The sequence below is a fragment of the Planococcus citri genome, chromosome 1 (assembly GCF_950023065.1).
Source record: "Planococcus citri chromosome 1, ihPlaCitr1.1, whole genome shotgun sequence".
Taxonomy (NCBI): Eukaryota; Metazoa; Arthropoda; class Insecta; order Hemiptera; family Pseudococcidae; genus Planococcus; species Planococcus citri.
Window position 1 is genome coordinate 36,492,909 of NC_088677.1, and position 27,875 is coordinate 36,520,783.

General features: G+C 33.2%; 2 protein-coding genes across 3 annotated transcripts in view; one reads left to right on the top strand and one right to left on the bottom strand.

Moving 5' to 3' along the window:
• Positions 1 to 27,875, top strand: part of LOC135831712 (neurobeachin-like protein 1) — a 134,129-nt gene that overhangs the window by 31,162 nt on the left and 75,092 nt on the right. For both annotated transcript variants that reach the window (XM_065344400.1, XM_065344401.1), the window contains 2 exons: positions 14,703 to 14,852; positions 14,995 to 15,152. In XM_065344400.1, coding sequence (XP_065200472.1) covers positions 14,703 to 14,852; positions 14,995 to 15,152 — 308 coding nt within the window. The remainder of the gene's footprint in view (positions 1 to 14,702; positions 14,853 to 14,994; positions 15,153 to 27,875) is intronic.
• On the bottom strand, positions 20,867 to 25,304 carry LOC135831727 (larval cuticle protein A2B-like). Its single transcript, XM_065344426.1, has 2 exons — positions 25,194 to 25,304; positions 20,867 to 21,625 (listed from the first exon to the last, which is right to left on the bottom strand). Exons 1-2 carry the CDS (start codon positions 25,200 to 25,202, stop codon positions 21,068 to 21,070), a joined length of 567 nt encoding a protein of 188 aa, XP_065200498.1. The 5' UTR covers positions 25,203 to 25,304; the 3' UTR covers positions 20,867 to 21,067.

Below are 27,875 nucleotides of genomic sequence, written 5' to 3' on the forward strand. Positions count from 1 at the left end.
TTGTGAATGATATTGTAGGCTATTCAGCGATGCTGGAGCTAGTTTTACCACGAAGAATGTGGGCCACCTCGGGTACCTAAATCACCGACGCCAGCCACTCGCAATCCCATGCAGAATTTCTTTCAAAAGAAGTAAAATAACAAGTTCAGGTACGATCGCAGAGGCGAAAGTTTTCTCCAAATGCCAACACTCGGTTTCGTTTAATTGATCTGGAATAGTTGTTGGCGTATTTTTTTTATCCTTTAATTTCGCGTGCACCGATGCAGCGTACTATCGGTATCACTCACGCTAAACGTATACAAATAATTACACCTTAGAGTACAAATTAGAAAATCGATCTATCTGTTCCAAGTAAACGAATGGCTTTTATCATTTAGCGTTGGCGGCGTTTTCGATTTTCTGAGGAATTCGATGCTCTCAACCAAAAGATTTCTCATTGTACGAGTTGGAAGGTGGGTCGGTTTGGTTGGTGGATGTCTTCTATATGGTTGAATTTAAAATAAGTTTTCAGATACATATAAGAACTTGTTATCTAATTTTTTGTCTGGCAACGAAATAGTTCAACCATCAAAGTCATATGTATTTCGATTATTTTTTAACCGCAAAAATCCATCAGGTTGTTGTCGCAGACTTCCTTATTTGATAACTTAAGGTGTTGATTGTTGAAGTTCTCGTCTCAGAAACGAAATTCGTGATTAAATAAAGAATAGAAGTGCTTAATTATGGCTAAAAAAAGAAATGCATTTGAGACGGAGAGTTTTCGATTTACGAGTGAAAGAGAAATTATAGAGAAGAAAAATGATCAACATAGGCGGCGTCTAAACAATTCCAACTTACCAGCTGTTGAAATCTTGAAGTATTCCTGCTTTGAAAGTTGTTGAACTTTTCTTTTTAATTCTACTGCGATGTGGTTAGAAATACCTACTGAGAAAATTTTTGAATGTCAAATTTTTCATTTCTTTTTTAATCATTTTAAAACAGTTTGAACAGTAAATTTGGGTGATAATTTATAAACTTTGAATACTTTCATCGTTTTGAACATTCTTTTCGACGTTTTTTTTTTATTTAAACAATTTTCCCAGCGTTTTGAACAATTTTTTCAAATTTTAACAACTTTCACTTCATTTTCTTCGATTTCCTTGTCATTTTCAATTTTGCTTTCAAAAAATCAAGCTGATATAAGAATCGTTTTAAAAAAGTAACAAAAATAATAAAAAAAGTTGAAAAAAGGGTCTATTTTGATGAAAAATTATCATTGTGATGGATGAAATAAACCCCTCTAAAAAATAAACTAAGAACTATCACCTTTCTGAAATAACAAAAAATAGAGACATCAAGTCAAATTTTAGCCTTGTCTTTATTCAAGGTCAAAAACCACGAAAAACCCTGAATTTTTCTCCCCATATTTGGTCCAGAACTCTTTTTTGAACGTGAAACAACTTTTAATTTCAATTTGATTCACTCTCGTATTTTGACATTTTTGGTCATTTTTATCTTACTCTCTCTATTCTAAAAACATGAGCATGTTTGAATTTTGAGTCAAGATTATCTCCTCCCAAACTTCTCAAATCCAACGTCATGCAAAGGCAAATATCGAATTTGAATAAATGTTGAAATTATTCGTGCTAAGATGTTCTCAAAAATTGTAGGGAAGACATAAAAATTTTTAAAAAAAATCAGTTCTGACAATAAAAAAAATTCGGGCGTGTCTAAAATTGACGAAAATGGATTTTTGAAATTGTGAAACAAATTTTGTAATACATATCATCATCATCATCTTGGTCTTAGTCGCCAGCTGGATGATTGAAGAAGCTTGTTATTCATCCCTGAGAATCAAATTTTGAGTTGGTATGACAAAGTAGGTACTTACAATTAGCTCATTGATACCTACCTACAATAATTATTTGCAAAAAAGTCAAATCGTTGAAATGAAAATCTGAAAATATATTTCTGTACTAAAATTTACCCCACCCCCTTCCCTCCCTGAAACGAATGCGACCATTTTCGAGCCGATTTAAAGCCTCCAGCAAAAGTTCAATTTTTTCCAGCATGTTGCAGTCGCTCGAAAAAGATCGCAGTTGATTCGTAGGAAGAGTGTCAAATGCAAGGGTAGAGTGTACGAAGTTTCCACTAATTTTGGGGAAAAATAGGCGTTTTTGAATCTATTTAAATTATGAAATATTTTTCGATTTACAAAAAAATACACTTTTCAAATTGTCACGTGGGATTTGCAAATCACTTTCCCTACCTAATCGACTTATTTTGTCAAAACTATGACAGGAAAAAATTTTCACCAATCGAATAAAATCGATTAACATCTAGAGCAATTTTAAGCTCTGGAAAAAAGGCATGTTTCTACTAGAAGCTTCAGGCCAACCGAAAATGGTCGTAATTGATTCGAACTTCGAAGGATGAACTTTGAAACAGTAATCAATTTTCATATTTTCGTCTCAAGATTAAATTTTCCCATTTCCACCATTTTCAAAAATTTGTTGAAAATGGAAAAATCGACTTGAGCAGCTCAAAATTTGGTTCTGATGTGCAAATCACATGTTTATTTTGTGAGTCAAATTTCAGCTCGTTTCTGTCGGAGTTGATGGATTGTAAAGGTTTTCTTGTTAGATGAAAATACTTATTCAAAACTGGTCAATTGCCATTCAAAAATGAATAAAAAGGTGTAAAGTTGTATGCAATACAGCATTTCCACCTAGACCCCAAGTATGCACTCTTAAAATCAGAATTATTGTTTGTATAGCTTTCAAAAGCATGATATGTATTTCTCGATATACTCCTCCGTCGAGTACTTAAACACGAATGAATGAAAATCTGTCAGTTACATTACATTTAATTAAATATGTATAACACTACCGCATCGTGAGAAATAATTGACGTCGATGACGTATTCATACACGATAAAGACTCGTGTATCTTGAATATTTTTATTTACGATGCGTTTACATTTAATTTATCGCGTTCCAGTCATAAAGCCAATGCGGATTGTGAGATGATATGTTTTTAAATGTATAATAACAAGTGTTTGAACGATTCGTCGATGGCAATTACACCGGACGTCCGAGATAAGGTCGTGTTGCATAAGTTTTACGAGTATTTTCTCAACGAAAGTAAAAATTAAAGGAGAGAGGAAATTTTCGCATCTTCCGTTGTCCATACAGATTGTTCGCTTGATTAGAACAGAAGATGGCCCAGGCCAGATGTGGGCATGGGAGGGAAGTGAAGTAAGGCGAAATGTATGTAGGAAGGACCCATATTGGGCATAGTTTCGGTGCATACGCATTTATGCCTACCGTGCGCGTATGCTTTGTCGATGAGAGATGATTCGTTGAAATAAAAGCAAAAGAAAACGGTGTTCTAAATTCATAATTTAAAATATGAAAGGGTACTAATAATACGTTACGGGTATGTTGTTCGAATTGGCGCGGTTATGTGTTGAAGAGAACTAATTGCTTTTATTCTACTCCGTGTACAGCAGGTACATTGGATAGGTAATGTAATTAAGGTGGGATTGTTCGAGCTCAATTTAATGAAAATATTCAAATTCACCTCTCGAGCCGAGTAGGGTGCCGACGATGTCGTAAAATTTCGGTCACGTGTTTTCGAAGGTTGACAAATTTTTTATGCACTTTCGCTAATTAAGAAAGTTCTTAGTATCTTGTACATAATTTGACAAATTCCTCTCAATAATGCGTTTGCAAGAGTGCAGCGTAATATTTTCGCCTTTTTAATTTTTTTTTATTATTGACATTATGGCGAACGTTGCACCGCAATTACATCCGCTGTGTTTTTAACTGCATTTTTAGTATGGTTCAAATCTTTCGGTACTACGTTACATAAACTTTGATTATTTATCTATGCTCAAAATAAAATGTCGAAACCGATCGTATTATGCTGTGCGCCTATATACAATCATCCAATTAAGTTATTTCACCTTTAAACATAATTTAAGGTGTACATAAAATTTTTTTCACACGTGCTTGACAAATCGCAGGGTTACTCGATGTTTTATGAGAATATATTTTTTCTTCATCTTTGGTAGGTACTGACTAGTGACTACTGACTATCGTATAAATAGATCCATTTTTACTTTATTTCGAAACCTATTTTTTACTCGAGTGGCATTACATCGTCTCACTGTATTCAAAATTTCCCTAGATAATTAAACTATTTAACAATTAATGTTGTTTTATCGTTAACAAGATCTAGTCAAGAATCTCCTCAGATTATCACATTAGCTTAATCGAAATTCTATCCCGTTACGTCTTATTAATCTGATATCATCTCTTCTTTGTTTTCGTTCATGTTTTTATCTACTACATTTAGTGTACGTTTCTCGTGTGCAAACTTTTAGTCTTGATATAGAGTAGATCGAGTAATTGATATCATTTTAAAAAACCAAACTATCTACAATGTAAGCCTACTCTTTATTTCAGGTTGCGAAAACCAAGTGATTTTACACTAGTGCATTTTGTTGTAAAATTTGCTGAAATTCAAGCTAATAAATTATGGTAGTACTAATGTAACAGAAATGTATAGCAGCGGAATCATAACCTAGCATAACTGAGATAATCGTTTTTATGCATTTTTATGGGGTAATGAAGTGCCACATTTCTAAATGCATCTTGGGTTGTTGAATTTCTTTTCTATCGAGATCTAGATCGCCTTTGAGGTTCTGAACTCATTTTTTGACAGATCAATAAAATTCATAATTCAGGCTACATATTACGTCACAAAAGTTTGAATGATACTTACTGATGCTATTCTGTTCTAAACTGGTCGATCTACTCCGTATTTGATAAAATGATGGTCCTTGAACCGAAACAAAAAAACACACTAATGACAACGTTTTTTCTCCTCGCAGAAAAGTTTTTTGACAGGTCAGACCAAGACTAAAACCGAAAAAAATTATCGAATTAAGGTAGAGATAGCTACTTAAAATTTGGTTTATGTACTATTTTCAACATAGGTACGTACCAAATTGATTGGTAATCGTTTTAAGCTATTCTGAAGCCTCCAGCGGATTTTTGAATTTTTTAGATCTAGAAAATTTTCTATAAAAAGACAAAAATGAATATCAGCCTTAATAAACTCGGATTTACCATCTTTGTGGCCCTTTCGTTCGATTCACAGGTTTAAATTTCCTAAATCTGTTTTGCTGATTCAAATCCAAAATTTTTTCCAAAAGCAATTTATTTAGAAAAATAAAACCAGAAAATTTTTTGATGCAAACGTGTCAAAAGCCCAAGTTTGGTTCATATTCCTACTTAATTGTCGACTTCACGAATCGATTGATGATAGTTTCGAGTCACTCCGAAGTCTCTGGCGGATTTTTGGATTTTCCATGAACCAAAATGAAGCGATCAATTTGTGCTCAAATTTTCAAAAACTGTATCTGCTGGTCCAAATCTAACATTTTTTTGGTGCTTAATGCAGAAATTTGAATTGATGTGATAATTTTTTTTGACCTGTCAAATAACAGTTTCTCTCAAATTTGAACAATGATGGTAAATGTTGAAAAACAAATCAAAAATGTCAAAAATTATTGAAAAATCATTTTAAAAAACAAATTTTTTTGAAAATTTCAAAAACGAGGGAAAAATAATGAAATGGGAAAAGTGTAAAAAAAAACTGATTTGATTAGACAGTATTTTTGAGTTTATTGAAACAAATAATTTTACATAGTGTTTTCTCAATGTCGAAAAATAAATATGTAGAAATTAAATTACACCAAAAAGAACATTATGAAAAATGGGATGAAATGATTTGGCAATATTTTTATCGAATTTTCAAAAAATTGAAGGCTTTCTGGCGTGCATTATTTCTTTTCTCTGATTTGAAATCCTAAAATGTGTTGTAACCAAAAAACATTTTTAAAGTAATGAATCTCCTTTTTTTATTTTTCAAATTTTTCTGTCATTGTATTTGAAAAAATTTTGTAACTCAAACTGATATAAAATGTATTTATACCACTCACATTTTGAATGGGCAAAAGGATAGTAGGACATGATCAGTAGAATATCAGTGGAGAAATGTTCGTATCCGCCTACTGTTTCTTTTCTACATACTGAAAAAACATCATTTTCCTGGATTTCATCGTTGAAGTATTTTTTAAAACCCATTTTTAAATTCAAAAATTGAATTCCAACGATTCACGAATCCGGAAAATATGATTACGCGTTGGTGCAGGAAATTGTGAAATTATGCAACAGGAAACATACCTACCTTCGCCCGTGTTCAGAATGTAGACGCATTTGAAAAATCGAACAAGTGGAAATATACGAGCGTATAGGTATGTATTTTGGTTGAAAAATTTATTTGTTTTTGGCTCTGTTCTACATACAAGGTTAATTATTAACGATCAATTATGCTTCGACGTCGATTATTAATATTTATAACGTTTATTAATTAACGTAAAGAAAGTACGCGGTTTTAACTATAAAGCGAGAATGAATCGTTTTATTAATTTGTAAACTTTGAAAATCGGTAGGAAGATATAAAGCCTTTCTCTTGTTACCATCAGTCAGTCTTTTGGCGTAACACATGCTTTATTTTCTGTTCGTCCGCTTTAATGATATGTATCGATGGAAAAATGAAAACTTGTAACAGTTATGCTACCGCCGCAGCCAAGGTTGATGTAACTACACGTATTACATTTAAATACTCACCTCGAATATTATTCAAGTTCTCTTTTTTTTCTTCTTCTTTATTTATTATAGTACATATATTAATTGCCATTGTATTGTTTGTTTTTATGATACCTAAGCATATGAAAAAGGGACCTTCCAGTTACCTGGAAAAGTCTTGGGGTTATTTACATATATGGGTGGGTATAGCTCATGTGTGTGGATTTTGTCTGTACCTTTTAAGTACATAATAATGTGGCAAGGATATTTTGGTACTATTTCAATACACTTCCTTAGGAAGTTGACCTGAAGTAATTAAGATATTAATTAATGGGTTAGATTTCATAGACAATGATACTAAAATAAACTGCGGATATGCAGATAGTAAGAACATGCCTACTTTATTGGTAAAACGTTCGTTTTCAAAGGTTCTCAGTTTAGATTTATGACATGCTGCAATTAAATTTATAGCAAAAATAATTGAAGGATATTCTACGTTCGTAACGTATCATTTTATGCCAACTTGATGCTACTCGTAATTTTATTGTTCATTTATTTAGGATGTTGTATGAATAGATAAACATACAAAATGAGTATTAAATTGAAGATTTACGAACCGCTTATTTACAAAGGATCTTTTTTGTATTCCAAGGAGGTTTATGCCACGTTCCAGGAAATAAAGTGATTGATTGTTAAAATGAAGATTATCGTGGACAGTGTGTGTTTTATGGAATCTGCGCAAACATCAGATGCTTCATTAAGAACCTCATTGCTATGCTACTTTCAAATTTGCTGCTCTGTACTGGTCTGTGTGTACCTAAGTGTACAGAGACAGACTTGACGTCGAATTAATATTCTCATCACTGTAGAGGCGCGCAAATAAACGTAGAAAAAATAGGTTATGTAATAATACAATACGATCGTCTTAAAAAAATACCTATATATATAAATAGGTAAGCCACCGAAGACCAACAAGAATAGACGTATTGTCGTCATGCAACGCTGACCGTAAGCGCCAGTCTTTAAACGTAGATATAGAAATGTCGATGTCGGAAATTTAACAAAATACTTTCAACGTATAACGTATTAATTTAGTTAGCATTTGATGGATGCTGTGCGAATAATTTCATTATCAATGTAGGTTAAGACACTCTGTAAATGTTTCGAAAAACTCAGATCAAGTGTTTGAATAGGTAGGTACATTTTTATACTGTGTTCTGAAAGTTCATAAAAATAGAAGATGTCAGTTTCAAAAACGAACATAGTCAAAAGAATAAATTTGATGGAGGACTGAAGTAACTCACTAGAATGTATTTTTAGGAGAGTGGGAGTGGAATCGAAAATTTGATTTAGGGTGTGTCAGTTTTTGTCAAATTTGCTCAAGAATTAAGAAGAATGATACCTAACTATTTTTTTTTGTTTTTTTTTTTTTGAAATAAAGGCCTCAAAGTTCCGATTTGAAATAATTATACTTTAGACTAGGTACATACAAAATTTTAGCTTTCTGGGTCAATTTGGTAAAATTTTGATTTTTTTGCATTTTTGATCCTTTGATTATTCAAAAATTTACTAAAAATCGAAAAATGCACTTTAGCACCTGGAATTTGGGCTGATGATGTTTTGTCCGGTTCGAAATTTTTTTCTACGTTGAGGCACTTTAGAACTTACGAAAAATCGTATATCATTTTTTGAACAAAATTCAAGCGTGGGGGGGGGGAGGAGAGTTGAAAAACCAATCTACGTCTGATTTTTCCATTTTGTTGTTGTCATCAGCCCTTCTCCTCCTCTCACGGACGCACTTCGAAATTTTCAGGTGTTTTGTCCAGTGAGTACGAAAATTCCACGTCTGAAGTTAAAAAAACACATGTTTCCACGGGCTGAAATTGTCCTAATTTACATTTATACCTGGTGGAAAGGAGGATCTAGGCAATCTTCAGGAATCGAACTCTATCGAAATGATCTGCCTTTTCATTCAGCAAAAATTTAGAGCACCATTGAAGAATGCCTAGGATAAACTCGATGCATATGCCAATGTCTATTTATTTCCTAAATTTCCCAATTGGATGACTGGCGTTTTATTGGTTCATTAAAATTGGTACCTTGTGTAGTGTACTTCCGTTTGTACTCGATAAATACCGGGTACGATTTTTATCTCGTTTCTTCATATACTCTTGAGCCTATTTCATTGTTGAACGAGCGAAATGAATCTACCTTTGTACGAGTATCAAATATACATGAGTACATTTTCCTATCTACATATGTAATGATGTATGCATACGAGTGTATTTCAGGGATAACTTATAAGCTTTGCCCGAACTACCCATAAACCGAATTCTTGCAATATTACAAACGACACGGAGCGTGAAAATATCACAAATATATTTGTCTTTTCTTTACGATAAGATGACTTTCATTTTTATCAGATTTTTGCGTATTTTCAACAATAACACATCTCGTCGCCGCCACGCCATCCACCGGTCACCACGAACGCGATTACGCGCTATTTATGAAAAGTGAAACGCATATAACTGTTGTCGGAGGATTATAACAATTGTTAACGAGCACCTTAACATTTATCGTAAGCGGTATTTACCCGGGAAATTAAAATATTTATATGTAGGTTAGATTTGTATATGGTCCGAATGGATTGTCGAATAAGATCGGCCAGAGATTTTTAAATAAACCATTGTGATATATTCTATGGTGCAATGAGACAAAAATCACTTCGCGTGGAATGCTCGCCCGAATACAATTCCAGTGTTACGTCCAAAACATATATTTGATCACAGAACTTATGTCATCTGAGATTTTTTTTCTCGCGTCCAGGGTAATTGTTCGTGTGCAAATTAAATTAGGTCGGAATTGTTTTTTGTCAAAGGAATAATAGATGTATTAGTTTTGGTTTTAATAATACGTTCGAGTGGATTTGAACGGATTAATCTTTTGGGATAAAAAAATTCGTACGAGTTTAACGGAGTGAAAACCATGAAGCATTAGGATCTTGTTGAGGAAAGTATTTACTTTAAAAGCATTTTTTTTTTGTGAATGAGAATAGTACTGTATGCGCGAAGGAGAAGTTATGGAGTTGACTTGCTTCACTTTTTGAGAACCCTTTCCCTCCCCCTATCCTATGGATCACAATATTGCAGAGAATAGCAGAGCATTTCTTGAATTTATGGTATTGAATGAAATGTGAATGTTGTGTCACATAGGTACTTACTTACTGAAATTCTGTGTGGCTCTTTTTGAAGCCCCATCTTTAGAAATTTCATTCCCCTGCAGCGATGAGAAGGCCTGATGCAGTTGATGCTTACCAAGAAAATACGAAAGATTGGTGTTTAAATAATGTGTATAAATTATACCTGACCATGGATGTTTCGTTAGAATTAAAAATAATGAACCCAGACAATTGATATCTGTTCCTCTCTCTTCCATCACATCTATGTAAATTTTGTGAATTTTCGTCTGTCTATTTATGTCTGTCTGTGGTCCACTCTTCTTCTGACCGAAAAGTGCTTCATTTCACTTCCTTGTAAGCAATTTCTTGTGTAAATTGCCATTTCGAAAGAAAAAAATTTCAAAACTAGACAATTTGCAGAAATTTTGCAATATTAATCAGGTTAAAATAGAAGAAAAATTCCATCATATATGTGTAATACTGATCCTCATGAGGCTCAGATCGGATATTTTTAATAATACGTTTCTCAGACAACAACTATAAGGAAGCGTTGAAAATTTTAGGAAAAAAATTTACATAAATATATTGTTTCGGTATATTCTTCTTAATTGACCTAATAGGCATAGTAGGCTGAAGATGTTAGGTAGGTACTTTTGTATATTGCATAATGAAAATTTCTTCTTGAAAACATACCTAGTTCGGTTTCATCTCAATGCATCACGTCCAGCGAAATTCGCAGTATGTCTTGAAATTTAATACCTACTTATGGCCTAAATGCGTTGAAATGATGAATGAAAATTTCAATATTTTTCTTCCGTAAAGATGCAACAGTGTATCCTGCTGAGCATACATCATACATCTTTCGAGTTATTTTACCATTACCTCGCCGCATGTTTTTATTAGAATGTTTAATAAGATGTTATTTGTAAAAGTGGCAATGACTGAGAATGCAAACACCATTCGCGTGATTATTCATTTGCATGAAAAGTCACCTATCATATGATGATGGACTGGTGCAATTGTAACGTTAATCGCTGGATCTTCTCACAATCGTCAACTTGGTGTTAAAAGTTGAAATGATCACGTTTCCTTAAGATTTGGATTCAGGTTCTAAAAAGTATGAAAAAAGCGCTTACTTACATATTGTGATATGTATGTATTATAAACTGAAAATTTATTAATTTGTTACCTAGTCCTGCTATTCAATTTTTAAATTTTGTTGGACACTTTATTTTTCCTTCAATGTTTGACCTGTCGAAAACTTCAGAAGAGAATTTTTCTTTTGATGTATAGTAGGATCACCGGAGGAGGGGGGTTAATCCAGTTGAACAAGATATTAAAATTTTATCTTTTTCCATGATCTTTTTCCTGCATACATTTTCAATTCCTCTCTCTTGAATCCTTGATTCAAAGTTTTCAAACAAGATTTATTTTTTATGATTCAATGCTTTTATTTGAAGCTTTTTTTCTCCTCTGTAATTTTTTCATGGTGTTTACAAGTGTGTGACAAATTCAAGAAACAGAAGTAGAAAAATTTGTAAAAAAAAAAACAAAAAAACAGCATACCTTCCCTATTCTTTACAGCTAAAATTTTCTTTAAAATAAGTTTAAATAAAATATTTGTGCATTTACTCCCTTCTACCATTTCTTGTTACAATTTTTTCGGTTTTATTCTTCAATTATTTTGAAAACAAACTTGATTTTCAAAGATGTTTTAGTGTTTATTTTTTTATGGATTTTTTGCTCTAAATTCCACTTTTCAAATTTTTTTTGTATTCATTTTTTGAAAATGCCAAAAAATTATCTAAAAAACTAGAAAAAATTTATTGAAATTTTACGCAATTAAGAAAACTTTTATCAAAATTGCAAAATCATGAGACGCATCAAACATTTTATTTTTTCACTTTTAAGTTGTGTAGGAAATAAGAAGTCACGTCAAATTTTTTTCTTTGCACTACCGCATTTTTATAAGGAATTTCTTCTATCTTAAACTGTTACCTACCTCATATTCTAAATTTTTCATTTTTTCCCCTTTCATCACACTTTTTTATCGAATTGAGAAAATTAACCCAGCTAAAAGTTGTTGTTCAAATTAAATTTGTCAGTTCAGCTCACTTTTGTACTTTCAGATTCATAAAAATAATAACATTTAAATTTTGAGTAAACCTAGTTAAAAAAGTTTTGTTATTAAAAGTTGGACTTTACGAAACATTTTGAAAATATTTTTTGTTGCATACAATTTTACTTATTTTGTTATTGTTTATTTTTTAAAAATTTCATCGCATTAATTATGTAATCTTTGACGTATTTCTTGATACAAGTAGGTAGGATACATGTTGATGTTGAATAACGAAGCAAAATATAATCAGTGTATGTTCGGGAAACGATGTTTACCTTTGTATGCAGTTTTCTTTAATTAACTGCATACTTATAGACTACATACATTTCCTTTGAAAGCTTTGAACGTTCATCAGGAAATATCTTTCCGTGTGATTCATTTATCCAGTTATCTAATCGGTAATTGATTTTAAGTAGTATGTTTTCCAGCGGGTGGTGAAAAAAATTGGTGCACCGATGTAGAGAAAGTATAATAACCAACTTTATTTATACCTACCTTGTTTATTTTTATTTTTATTTTCGTTGCATTCTGATCTGAATCAATGCGAGATTAAAATTGTCCACAATATCGATGTTGAAATCGTATCTGGTGTTTGTATTTTTGAAATTTAGTCTTATTGGAATAGATAATTGGGTTTGGTATTGTGCGGTCGGAAAATCATTATTTTTACAAGATTTATTTACAATTACAACAATCGGGTGTAGTTACTCAGCGGTGATTTAATAGTCGATTTATTTTTAAATATCGAGATCGACATACTTTATTACTCCGGTAATGTAATGTACAATATGCTTACATAGGCTAGCAGTTAATCATTTAACAATGAAAAATTCGGTCTCTTTTGTGCGTTTCCATCGTTAAGCAGGCGACCGGGGACCGACGACGACGACGCAACGTTCGATAGCTAATAACGATGGTTCTGGATTTTCCGCGTTTTATATTGAAGTCGATGATTTATCAGTATAGCTTTGAAGAGAAACTAATAAAGAATCTTAATGCGTAAAAGTAATTTCATTTGTAATCTATTACATAAGACAAGAGTGTTTAATTTTTAGTCATCTCCGCGTCACCTTTCCCGACAACCATCACCTTACACGAGTATATCCTACGTAGCCTACCTAGTCTAAAACTAATAGGCATTATCTGCGTAATTAACAGAACAAATACATTTTCAAGTACCTAGTAAGGCGTTATGTGTATTTTAATTCGAATATTAATTTTCGCATATTTCCTCAATCGTCCATTTGAATTGTAGGTACGTCTTACCTACTCGAATCGTCGTCCAGTAATTTCCATAAGGTAAAAAAATAATGCTAATAGAATATTCTCAAGTGCTTGGCAAATGGCACCTAATACTTTTGATGAACTCTTATCCAACAACAATGATTATGAATTTCACTCAGACCTAAGGCTAAAGACTAAATGCCATTACATGATGCTTAAAATTCTCTTATTAGCTTCCGGTTCTATGTTTAGCGTCGGAAATAATTAATTTACTTACGCATAGGTAGGTAAATGAGACATCCGAATTTTCCTGCGTAAAACTCACTACATTCTCGCGATGTACGCGGTAGAGTTTCGATCACACCGCCTTATTAGCCTAATTTTTGTTTAAAAATCCAGGATATTACTGCGATATAGGGTGAGAGTTGAAGTACGAGGATCCGTTTCATGGTTCAAGAAGTCCATTTTTACAATTTTTTGATGTGTGGTGTGTGTATTTTTTCGTGTCCAATTCTCTTCTCTTCGTCTGTACTCATCTCACTTATTATTTTGATATTTCGAGTTGGTGCGAGCAGATCTGCGAAATGCGCTCAAGTTTGGCTGGACTGGTAGGCAGATTGATGTAAATCATTAATACGAATTATTACTTTGGATAGAAATTCAGATAGGTGTGTCCTAATTTTTATGAAGTGGCGGGTCAGGAAAAGAAGGGGTTGAAGAGGTGAGACCACAATCCTTTAGAAATTTTGACAAGTCTTGGAAAAGTTGACCTTGAAATTACGTCACAGGCGATTCCAAAAGTCAAAAAACTATTTTATTCAATTAGAAATAGCGCATCACTTTGCATTGCTTTATTTTTCAATTTTATCGAAGGTACATACATAATTTCAAAGCAAATATTCTTCGAGTCTTTTGAAACGGTTTATTTCAAGTACCTACCTACTTAAGTAGGTGCCCATAAATCAGCACCTGCTTGTTCGAAATAGGAAACAATGGATTATGAAATAGAGTCGAAGGTGAAGTTATCCAGCGTGTGTATCATTAATAAGCATTGGTTGAGTGATGAATCGAGAAATGAAGTAATTAAACATCGTCCGAGCTTCTTTTTCAGTTAATTTGTATTTACATACATCTACGTACGAACCTAATGACACTAAAGTGTGTTTAATTTCACCTTTATTATAGTGCGCTCCGTGTCATCCTTTATGTGTAGTGTAAAATTTCCTAATTCATTTGCGTAATTTTTTTTACGTTTAACCTTTGGACGAACAGTTGTATGGGAAGAAGTTACAATTCAGGCGATGAATTAGTATTGTTAATTTGTTAATTCAGCGATTTTCAAGGAAATTTCTTTCAATACAATGTATCTTCTCTTGAACACCTAGTTCATTTTGGGATGAAATGAATTTAGAAGGGTGGTAAGGGGGGAAGTTATTTCATAATTATTGATTATAGATGCGGTGTTTGAAATAATCGTAATTCAATTTTACGTATGGTGAAATGGCCAATTGTTAATATTGAACTTTTATAATTTTGATTTCAGGTCAAAATGCATTACGACAAATACAAAAATTCATTAGCCACAGATTTGACCGAAGTGATGAATGTGTTTTGGGCCGAATGCTACGAAGCGTATAAAATCAATTCGCATAAGAAAAATAAAATGGTCTGCGAAAGCAAAGAACGATTTGAGGTATGTGATATGTTGAGAAAATTAGTTTCTCTATTTCAATTCGTCCATTCTCGACTTCTACACAGATCTCATGTATTTGTGTAGAAATTGGGAAAAAATGAGTACCTAATTTTAATTTGTTTTTTTTTCTGACCATTTTAAGGATGTCATTTATAAGCCATATCTGGCTCGGAAGGAAGAAGATAATATTAGATTTAGCAACGTACTGAATCAGTACCGCAATCATCGAATTTTATTACGGAAGAAATGGAAAGTACAAAAAAATTACCTAATCGGACCTCGGCGTGCTTGGAAAGACAGGTAATTACATCCGAATGATTAAACGATTGATAAAATTTTTATTCAAATAGACATCGAGTGTCGCGCAGGAAGTACCTAATCCTCTCGATGAGTTTTTGAATACGGTTTTCAAATCGTGATAAAATTTTACGAGCTGAAATCCAGTACTGGGGCGTAGGTTTGAATAATGTGGAGTTACGTTGTGTGTTGATTTATGTTGTGCGTGTGAGGGATTTTGAAATTTTGAGTAGGTGGTGTGTTCAGGAATTGAATTTTGATTAGCTTCAATTTTTTTTAAAAGTACTTCTAGTCCAGAAAAAGTTAGTATTATAATACTAAAGATCGGAGTGTTCATTGATCGTATCGAAATCAGCGGATAGTTAGACGATTTATTGAAAATTAAATTCGCCTTCGAAATGAGAATATGTAATACAATCAACGTCATCTTAAAACTGTAGTATAACTATGAAGTTGCAGGAAAACTGTTTCAAGTTTACTTACGGTATAAAACTAAATCTGCTGGTGTTCCTTATTTTTATTTTTTGTTTCGAATGAATCTGTTCGTTTTTAACAAATGATATGTATAATCAAATTAAATAATGAGTAGTCTGTGATTTTTTACATAGTATTTTTTTTTCGTTAATTACTTAATATTTTGATTGAAAATCAATCCGAACAAAACAATTTGTAGATTTTAAAACTTCAAAGTAGATTAAAATCGAATCGACATTGAAATTAAATACAAAAACTTGATAAACGATTTGTAAAAAATAAAACTAAAATTTTTGATGAAGTATGAAAGAAAAAAACGATTTTAAAAGAATTAATAAAATTGAATTGGGAATTTCAATCAAATTTAAATTCTACCCGGCTACTTTTTAGTGTGCGTAGCACACTATTGGTTTCGCTTTGAGAAATGAAATTTTATTGGAACTGAATGTTCTCTTAAGCTATCCAACCGTTTTTTGTACCTATTGGACACCATTTGAGAATCATTAAGGCGGAGGGAATAGATTAATTTTCATTCAATTCGGATGGGTAATTGCTGAGTAATTGCAATTTTAGTTCATTATTTTAATGCATTAAATCCTAAAAAAGGGAAAAGGGGACTTGTAGAACACCTGCCGCTCATTGTACCCTGCTATACCCCCAGTCTATTCCATCACCAGCTGTGTTTCATTGTACCCTGTTACACCCCCGGTCTGTTAGCTGTAAATTCCAAGTGGGAGTGGTTTGGTGGGGCGTTTACCAAACAAATATATTATTTTAATGCCCGTACCTTCGTAGTGAATAGGTGGCTGAGTGGATAGGGTATGTAGGTAGGAATAGGAAATTTAGGGACCCAGGTTCGAATCCCCGTGAGGTAAGTAGGTAGGTGACAGATTTTTCGTAGGAAAATTGGATAGGTAAATGCTTTGGAGTTACTACCTATAAATGTAGTACATGAAAATGGGGCAAAAATAATGCTGAAATTGAGTTATGAATTATAATATCATTTGCTAAATAATGCTGATATTGAGTTATGAATTATGATATCATTTGCTAACTAAAAATTCATTTCATTAATTTTTTGTCTACCTATAACCATAAGTATAAAGTAAGAATTACTTGACATGAATAATTTTTAACTTTTTACTTATAATTTAAAAATTACTTCAAAATGAGAAATTAAACTAATTTTTGTACAATTGAAACATGTAATTTTTATTATCATGATTTAGTAAAAATTATTAAAACAAAATGATTTTTACTATTGGTACCTATAGCAAAATTTATTAAAATGATAAGTTTTACTATACGATTACAGTAAACATTATTGAATGGGATCTGGTACTTAATTGTGAGTATTTAGTTAAATTTTTTTGTAAAAATTACCCATATTTTTTTCGTGTAATAGGCAATGCAAATTCTTAACATAGGTATTTTATAAGATTTAATTCTTAATTTAGAATAAAAAGCAAGTTCTGAAAATTGGTTTGAAAATTTATAAATTTGAAGACAATAGAAATTCTAAAAAAAATAATATGAAAATTTGTATTTAGAGACGCTGAGAATTCCAAAAATTGATTAAAAGTTCTGTAAGTTGCAGATAATGTGAACTTGAAAATTATATGAAATAAGTATTGTAATATTTATGAAGAAGATGAGAATTCTGAAAAATTGGAGGCAATGTGAATTCCAAAAATTGAGTAAAGGTTTTACAATTTGTGGACAATATGAACTTGAAAATTGAATTTGAAATTTTTTAATTTAAAGACAATAAGAATTCTGAAAAATTATTCAAAATTTGACTATTTAGAGGCAATGTGAATCCTAAAAATTGATTGCAAATTTCCTAACTCAGCTGCAATGCAAAATTCTGAAAATTTATTGAAAACTTTATGAAATTATAGCGATGGGGAATTCGGGAAATCGATTTGAAATTTTGTAAATTTTAAAACAATGCAAACTATGAAAAACAACTAGAAATTTCTTAATTTAGAAGCAATACAAGCTTATAAATTATTCTGAAATACCTATTGTAATTTGGAAAATATGAAAACACTGAAAAACAATTATTATTTTGAAGCAGTGAGAGTTTCAAAAATTCTCATCACTGTGACATGGTTGATTCACTTATGCACTACCTAGATGTAATAACGGTTATAGCTGTAGAAAAGGCAGCTAGCTACGCACACTTTGCAGCTAAGCTTTGCTTAGCTGTCTAGTTTTTTTTTTGGTTGATCATGACTTTTTGTCAACATTAGAAGATGAGGTCAGAACACATTTCAATGAGTCCAGATCAATTCTATATATTTTTTATGAAATTGTAACACTTTGATCAAAAATGAGATGAATTTGAAGAAGACATTATTGCAATTTTAAAAGATATGTTTTGGAGTTGGAATTTCAAAGAAATCAGAATTGAACATCTTGTTGTTGTGCTTTTCTACATATTTCTGTTCTATATTGAAGGTTTACACATATGAAAGTAGAGAGGTGGAATTTTTAAAAATATAACATTGTTACTCCGCAATCCGCATGTGCAATATAATTCCCTGTTTATGTTCTCTCATTTTCAATTTTTTTTCTCCATTTTCTACAATTAAAAAAAAATGTCAAGTATTTATTTCTTATAAGTTTTAAATTTCTTGACCACCACTCACATTTCTCTTCGACTGCGTAGTTTTATAGCTGAATTAGGGCAATAAAAGTAGGTAATGTTTGGCAGTTTTGACTAAAAAGTATGAAAATTTGGAAATACATAAATTTATATAGGTAATTTCAACTTTGAATAGGTCTAAAACCCTTTACTTCTTTACTACTTGACTTGTGCATTTTCAAAGGCTTTTTCCCGAGCAAACTTAATTTCCAAAAATACCAAAGACAGTTAAAAAACTATTTTTTCTCGTGAAAATAACATCGTTATTTTCCATAGCTTCTGCCTCGCTTTGCTCCGTCAATTTTTTTTTCTTTTTTCTATTCCAGAATTTAAAATTTTATGAAATCATTGTTCCAATTTGAAAAGTTTTGGAGCTGAAAAAATGAACTTTTCACATCAAAAAGTACATATTATGATCTTGAATAGTTTTTTGAAGTATGAATATTCGAGAGCTTTTGCTCTCGCTTCGGCTTGGCCAACGTTTCTTTTTTGAAATTATTGTAAAATTACTTCTAAAATTTGAAAAATGTCCCTACTAACAAAATCGACTTCTCGCATAAAAAATAATGCTATTCAAGTTTTCAATCAGAAAACATTCAAAAACACTCTCCCTCACTTCGCTGAGGTCATTTTCCTTTCCTTGTTCAAAAATGACAAAAAAACTGCTGTCCAAAGAAAAAATTTTGGAAAGCTTTTGCTCTCGCTTCGTTTGCTGTTCGTGGTTGATTTGAAATTGAAAAATGGCACATCAATGTTCAAAGGTGATGTTCTCTGAATAACACAAAAAAATTTGGGAAAAATTGTGGGAGGGGATAGAAATTGTTTGGAAATTTTAAATGATAGTGAAAATGTTTTAAAAAAAGTATAATGATTTTTGCTTAAAAAATTCTGTTATAGTAAGTATACCCTGTAAATTCAAAAAATTGAAAAATATTATCAACTGGCTGGTGGCTCCAGAACGATTCAAAATGATTAAATATCACAACCAGAAGGTTAAAATGAGCTAGAAAGATGTTTTTTGTTGTTTCAATTTCAAGATACTCTTGCATGGTAACTGTTGAAATTGAATTGAAGAGGAAGAGGAGGGGCCCATATGCGCTCTTCATAAATTAAAATTTTGTGCATATTATGGAAGCCAGATGAGTCGAATATAACCTTCCTTATAAAATCAGAATGTTTGAATTTTTTTTAAATGAATTTTTGATGGATATTATTTATCATGATCGATCTTTACTAAGCCTACATAGTTTTGAAGCTATACTAATCCATCATTTACTGATCCGTTTTGCTCGTTAACATATTTCAAAATCTCAAATACTCGTACTTGTAAATATTTTTTGCTACAAGATAAATTTATTTTTAAAAAAAAACTAACCAATGTCAAGTAGTGAACCATTCGTCTTATGGGTACCATGTTGCATGTTCTTCTCACATACATGTCATATCTATAAGTGAACCTGGAATATCGATATTATATGTAGGTATGTATTAAATGCATCTTGTGTACCTGTACCTGTACCTGAACGTGTTATGGGATTTTTATCGTCAGACCTTAACCTATACTGGCAATGACTAAGTTAGCTTTTTTACTGCAAAGATTACCTGGTTTTTGAACTTTTTTTCATTATTCCGTTCAGAAAGGATACAGAGTTGCCTTTTGTTTCATCTGTATTACATAACATTACAAGTTACATGAAAGAGCAAGTGAATATCGCACGTATCCAAACATGGAACTAACATGTTTGACCTGATTTTTCAAAGCAGCCGTTTATGCGACATGCACAATTTCTTTCGCATTTGAGCTTTGTGAGTCAACGAGAGAAAAAATAAAGATGTGGGAAGAGTCATGTAGACGCGAAGTTTGTAAATAGGCTTAGGTATATTCTTTTCATTAATGGGAAAAATCATGCAGATAGAGTCGTTATGAAGATGAATTTGTCGCAGGTTAATAGTGTTAATGTGTTACTATGTCTGCAGTCTGAAGTAATTAAGTTCTAAAAGAAGTCAGCTCTGCTCTACGTGAGTTTGTATGTACGTTTGGTAGGGAGATGTTTTCGAGTCTCGTCTGCCTATAGGTATAGTTACTTTTGAAGACTTGGTCTGACTCTGATGTTCGAAGCTTTTTGGAATAATTAGCGTATTAAAGAGAAGTACGTTGGCTCGAGTGTATGCCATGAGCTTGTAACTATACAGGCGTAATTGAAATAGACATCGTTGACGGCTGAGTACCTCTTTTGTTAGTGATAATAAATTACATTCGTGATGATCGCTATACGCTATGCATTCCCAGTACACACTCGAGGGGAATCGCGAATATTGTAAAATGATTATTACGCTTCTCTCATTGTATAAAGGTTCATTTATTTTCCTAGCCGCGAGCTGTTATTTTAATTCGCGATCTTATTTAACCGGTTGGAATTTCAAAGAAATACGTTTTGTGTCCAGCTTCTAAGAGATGAAGATGATTTTGTAAAATAATCACGTGTCGTTGAGAATTTTCAGCATTGATACTTACGAATATAATATGGTACAATTAGCAGCAGGTGTTACTTGGAAAATGAACCAAAAAGATGAAAAGAACAGTACACCGTAATGTTGGTACATTTTTTCTTTTTTTTTTTTTAAATTGAATACATCGTACAAAAAAATAATAAACGAAGAAAATAGATTGAAAAAAAAGGAGTAGAAATCAGTACAAAAAATTATAACCTAAAATAATACGAGACATTTGGGAAAAATAGATACATCGAGAGAACATTTAGAGAGGTACACGAAGGTGTGAAGTGTCAGCCAATTAATGAGCGTAAGAAACGAGTGGTGCTGGAGCCGGAGCATAGGCCAGAACTGGAGCTGCGTATTTGGGATGAGCTACGGCATATTTGGCTGGAGCGTATTTGACGACTGGAGCCGGAGCGTAGGCTTTGGCAGGTGCATAGGTACCGGGTTCCTTGTGTACGACGGCGTTGAAACCATTATGAGGATCTGCGGTGTATTCTACGGTTCTTTTCGAGCCATCGGGTTCGATCAAGCTGTAGCTTCCTTGTACAACATCTCCTTGTCGACTTTCGTGTTGGCTTTTAGAGTCTCCAGTTAGATGGTCTTGGATATCATAAGCATAACTGTACGAAGGGTTCGGATCGTAGTCGGTATCGTAAGCGACTGCTTTAGGAGCGGCGTAAGCGACCGGAGCGTATTTTACCGGAGCGGCGTACGCAGCTGGGGCATAACTGTGAGCGTATGCAGGAACTGTGGCGATTTTTGGAGATATGTAGGCTGGTGCTGGAGCGACGTACGTGGCCGGAGCGTAGACCGCCGAAGCGACGGTTGCGCATAAAAGCAGAGTATTTAGTGTCTGTAAAGAAAATTTAAATATTTTAGTTGGGATGATCGTAATAGAAGAGTAAGATTATGACGAGATGAAAATAATTTCAAACAGGGTGGTCATAGCAGTACTTTCAAAAAATGACTTTATGCCAAAAAAATATTAATGCCTATATACGTTTCATTTTATACTTTAATTCGCTGAAAAAATTACTAGAGGTTGCGGCAGCGTAGATCCTTTGTCAGAGAGTAAGGTGGAGGGAAGATTGGAAAATGATTATAATATATTTAGACAGTAGAAGTGATTTTTCAAATATTTCGGATGCAATTTGGAAAAATGGACCATTGATTTGCTGTGGGAAATTTTGAGTTTAAAACTGTTCTGGATTTTTAGTTCTGTCTAAAGCTGAAATTGAGCTCAACACACTTTAGATTTCATTTCACTTCAAATTTTTAGTTCATGTAAACGAATAAAAAAAGATAAGTTATCATTAAAGACATTTTCAATAATTTTGGGGCAGTTTTGGTTTCATTTTCAAATATTTACTTAGAATTGAAATTTTATTCTGAGATTCGTACCAATCGTGTTTAGAAATACCTACTGATGGAAACGGTTAATTTCGTTCATTTTTAGGAGGTGAATTGCAGTATTCATATCTGAAGGGGTTTTAGGAAAACTTTTAAAAATTATCTTTTGGGAGAGGAGGGTGTAAGAGTGGGGATGAGGAGAGAACAAAGAAGAAGTATCTCGAAAGCAAACCCAAAATTGCACGATTTTTTAGTTTTTTGCCTTCAGCTAGGAGCCTCATTCTTCTCCTCAGTTGGAAAGTCCCAGTAAGTTGGTCGATTGATGATGATTTTTTCAAGCATAGTCGATTATTCGTCTGTTTGAGTAATGAGATTTTTTAGCGTAAACGAGGAGAAAATATTAAGAATTTGCAATATTTAGGTAAAAGAAATGAATTCAAAAAAAAAATTTAATGATTTTTTTTCGTTAAAAAATGATTTTTGTATTGCCGTCTGATTGAAATTGATTCGTCGATAATTATTTTTGGTCACGTTTAAATCAATTACTTAAAAATGTTTAAAAATTGATAGGGATCGATTTATTTTTGCCAATTTTTGCGGAATATGCCTTATACAATAAAACCAAAACAATATGTTTTGAAATCCCTACCTGTAGGTAACCAAAATTTTAAGCGCCTGAATTGATTTTTCTTTTTTTGACGAGTTTTTTGAAATTTAAAAATTACGATTATCAGCAAACTGTTTTTTAGGTGTATTTTTTCAGCAAAAATAATGAAAATTAGTCCTGAAACTAATATCGATTCCTTCGCAAGTACAAATTTTACCATTTTCGGCGATCCTGGAGCTTTGATTTTCAATTTATCTTGTGTCCTTGAACTTCTTCGAAAGAATTAAAATTGTTCGCTTGCGATTGTAATTATTTGAATATTTTTGAATTTTGCTTTTAAAAATATTTCCATTTTTGCATGCAGGCTGTATGTTGAGAATGTTATTCCCGTGACATAGTTTTGAACGGAAAGAGAAGCTCATTTTCAGGTCGTTGGTCTGTTTGTTTTGAAAAAAAAGTGCATATGACGACATAAATTGATGCGAGTCAATAGTCGTGGCGAATTTAAGCAAATATTTGTCTTTCGAGTAGTTGCAATTTCAATACTGGTATGTCGTGATTTGGCTATAATCCCCTGGGTACGTTTGATTTGATGATTTGTGAGCATCTACGACAAATTTATGGGCATAAAAATTGCATATATCTATTCAAGCTTTAGTAGTATGTTTTGAAATTAACCCAAGTACATGCACTGTAATATGTAAGTTGAATACGCTGTTGAGACATTTTATACAAATGTACATATGAGAGATATAACTTTGAAAAAAAAAACATTAAACGTGACAAGTGATGATATTTATGTAATTTTAATACGAATGTTAATAAATTTCACAAGTCGACAGATTTGAGTTCAACGAGAAGTTCATACTGGAATGGATTTTTTATATTCTTGTTAACTAAGAAAATTAATACCTACTCGTATATCTTCGATATAAAATCATAAAATGTTGATGTAATGTTTCACACGCGTGTGTAGTCGTTCGTCGTTTTCGTATTTTAGCGTGAAATAAAATGTATAGATACCTAACTATTTTTTATGACGATATAATTATCCGATTTAATGTTGTTGCTGTAGAAGATTTCAAGAAGCGACAAATTATCAGAAGTAGTTGATTAGGTTCCAATTAAAATAATTATTTAACTTTTTAGCGAGCCTTTGCACATTTTTTTTTGGCTGCAGATAGATCGAAAAATTGGGAGAAGGTTTGAGTTTGCAATGATGTACCAAAAGTCAATCGAGTTTTCTTCCTTCTCCTTTGAACTTCCGGAAGTAAACATTTGGAGAATGCTGTAGAATCTCGAAACCCATTTGAGGGCTAAGAAATAATTGTACGACTCCTTTTGTTCCAAAATTTGAAATCAGACCTTATGTGCATAGTTCTAACTGTCTTGAAATGATGCCTGGTATTTCAATTCATCATTTTATATGTTGAGGAAATCAGATGGAATTTGAAACCCAGTCCTGCCTATGTTTTGAAAAGTTGAAAAAAAGACTCATGTTTTGTGAGGGGTTGGAGAAGAAACAGGTTGCACATCGCTGGTCTATTCCGTGTAATAGAAGTTCAAGAAATGTATACCTACCTAGTTGTAAATTTTGCACCAAAATGACCTTGGTGAAAAACTAGAAAAGATTTAGGGTACGGACATGACATGAGCGTGAGCGTTTTCAAATTTTCAAAACTCGTTTGACGCTCTCGTTGTAGCTCAAATATCAAAATTGTTTGATATTTCTGAGCGCTGAGTGTCATCGCTCAGAAATATTCTTGTCAAAACCGTCTAACGTTAAGATTACGTTTTTTAATTTTTCGCCAACGCTCTCGCTAACGCTCAACGCTCATGTCGTGTCCGCAGCCTAAGTTATTCTAAAGAGTTGCTCACAGTTTTGATCGACTGGTAAGATCAAAGAATGAAGCACCGAGTGCAAAAGGCATTAAAATTGACTAGGTCTAGCTTAAACTAATGCTAAATTCAAATTCTAAAACCATGATTCGGAGCAGTCGATAAGTCATAGTACATGTTCCTATTCAATTTGGCTATCGTAAAACTGAAATTTTGAATTGATGAACTGTTATCATTTTTGAAAACATTGTTTTAGCATAATATCAAGCCAAATTTTTCTGAAAATATGTGAAATAAACAAACGCAGGCTCACATAGTTCATCATATTTTTCGAAATTTATATAAAACTCAAAAATTAACAAAAAACAAAGTTAGAACCAAGATTAAATATTACTGAGAAAAAAAATCATGTTTAGCGTTCCAAACCTGCATTGCACTGAAATCGACAAACTACTTTGGCAATTATCATACTAATAAGTAACTTATTCGCCGGGTTAAACGAATCGCGAATTTAATGTTATGAAAATAAAACGTAGGTTAGGTACATTCGACGAATAACTAGAGCTACTGCGCGACAACTCGACTTAAAATAACGATCACATAATAACGAATGCAAGTCGCTTACCTGGTACATATTTTTTCTATTTAATAAATTAGGAACTTTAAGAACACACTGCTTAACCACCCTGCACAGAGATTGATATGAGTGAGATAATTGTCGGTCATACTTTTTATACCAAATACTGATTGAGAACGCTTTGAAAGATTAAGTTGCGCAATGTGTACCTTACAGTGGGGAAAGGGAGGCCTTTCACTGACGCGAATTAATATTACGAGGGCTTTAACACCAAGAAATGCGATGGCGGGGCTCGCAATTGTACCGATTCGATGACGATCATAATGCCTTGTCTAGCACATAGAGACGAGCTTGACCGTGAATGCCCTCTGGGAAGGTGTACAAATTATCGATTGTTCATTAGTAACTAACTATCGATCGTTATAGAACGTGAAAATTGTGATCGATGTTGGAAGAAGTTTTCAATCAATGCCCAAGGGATCAAATTGTAAGATATTTTAGAATGAGGGAAAATTTTATAAAAAATCATTTTTGCTAGAAAATTTGAGTACTTGATTGAAAATTTTCGCACATTTTCGGATATTCCTATGATCTATTTTAAGCAATCATTGCATGAGTTCCGAAGAAAAATGAAACCACCGCTATGTAGCTAAACAGCCCATTTAATGACCCAATGAAAAAATAAATCTGTTAGGACTGAAGGGAAAGCACTGAAAGCAGGTTGGAGGTTTGGAGGCATTCTACTGGATACACCTTCTTTAGTATTTTATTATATTGTAAAAAAATCGAAATGCGCCCCCCCCCTGAAAACTCCAGCTTTCACAAGTATTTTTTTCAGAACACCCAAAATATCAAAAACGTGGGTAGGTATTTGAAAAATACTCGTATGAAAGCTCATGAAAAAACGTGGTCCCTGATTGATCAAGTATATGAGAATATTAATCTAATGACAAAAATTATCCCCCGAAAAATGTTCTTCTAAAAATGAGGGATGTCCTAGGAAACATAAATTCAAAAAATATCTATACTTAACTTGAACCATGAAAAATTGAAGATTTTTTGAAAATTTTGGAAGTAGGTACTTCAAAAAACATTCAGAAATTCGTGTGATTTTTAGCCAAATTTTTGTAAAAAATGATGGCTATTGCGGTAGGCCCAACTTTGGATAAAAAGGTCGGGGGTCAAAAATTTTGATAGTTCTCGATGTTTTGAGCTCAAACTAGACGATTCCCGGTGTGTCAGTTTTTATATATATATATAGATATATATTTATATAGATATAAGTTTCACCAAAACTTGAATTTTTACATTTTATGACCTGGAACCTGTTCTAATTGATCAAATAAGGTCAAACTTGGGAAATGGGGTTCATTTAGGACCTAGAATTGACCCCCGAAGTTTCAAGGGTCAAAGTTGAAAATTACAGAAAGGTCATTTTTTTGGAGGGGCATAAAAAGGCCCCAAATGAACGAAAAAGGTCCAAAATCATACCATAGGTCAGTACCTCCATTGTGATGAACATATCCAAATTTCAGCTTCCTAGGTCATCCCCACTCCATTTTAGTTGGGAAAAACCACATTTTACCCCTATTTTTGACCCTCTCACCCCTAAAATTGAGCTAGGGAGTCCAAATTTTCAGCATACAATAAGAGGATGCCCCTTGAATGCTTTTTGCAGGATTCAACCTACCAACCCCATTTGACCCCTCTCCAAGGTCAAAAAAGTGGATTTTTGCGTGTTTTTTTACGTTTAGCCAGACCTACAGCCCCTCCAAATTGACCTAGAGGGTCCAAATTTTCACAGTACATTGGGAGGGTGTACCCGAAGTGCCTTTTGCCGGTTTCAACCTTCCAACCCCATTTGACCCCTCTCCAGGGTCAAAAAAGTGGATTTTTTCATCGATTTTATGTGTTTTTTGAAAATTTTGACATTTAGCCAAGCCTACAGCCCCTCCAAATTAACCTAGAGGGTCCAAATTTTCACAGTACATTGGGAGGGTGTACCCGAAGTGCCTTTTGCAGGTTTCAACCTTCCAACCCCCTTTGACCCCTCTCCAGGGTCAAAAAAGTGGATTTTTGCGTGTTTTTTGACGTTTAGCTAGACCTACAGCCCCTCCAAATTGACCTAGAGGGTCCAAATTTTCACAGTATATTGGGAGGGTGTACCCGAAGTGCCTTTTGCAGGTTTCAACCTTCCAACCCCATTTGACCCCTCTCCAGGGTCAAAAAAGTGGATTTTTTCATCCTTTTTACGTGTTTTTTGAAAATTTCGATGTTTAGCCAAACCTACAGTCCCTCCAAATTGACCTAGAGGGTCCAAATTTTCACAGTACATTGGGGGGATGTATCGGAAGTGCCTTTTGCAGGTTTCAACCTTCCAACCTTATTTGACCTCTTTCTAGGGTCAAACGTGTTTTTTTGATGTTTAGGAAAGCCTATAGCCCCTCCAAATTGACCTAGAGGGCTTAAATTTTCACAGTACAGTTGGAGGATGTACCCGAAGTGCCTTTTGCCAGTTTCAATCTTCCACCCCCATTTGACCTGTTTCAGAGTCAAGACAGGTTTGTTACCATATTTTTTGAAGGAGGAAGAAGAGAGTTGGGCGAAGCCCGAGGGGGGTGCAAGGGAGACGGAGTCCCCCCGCGAATATAGGAAGGAAACAGCGGAAGGAGGGAGCTGGGCGAAGCCCAAGGGGGGTGCAGGGGGGACAGAGTCCCCCCCGCTAACATA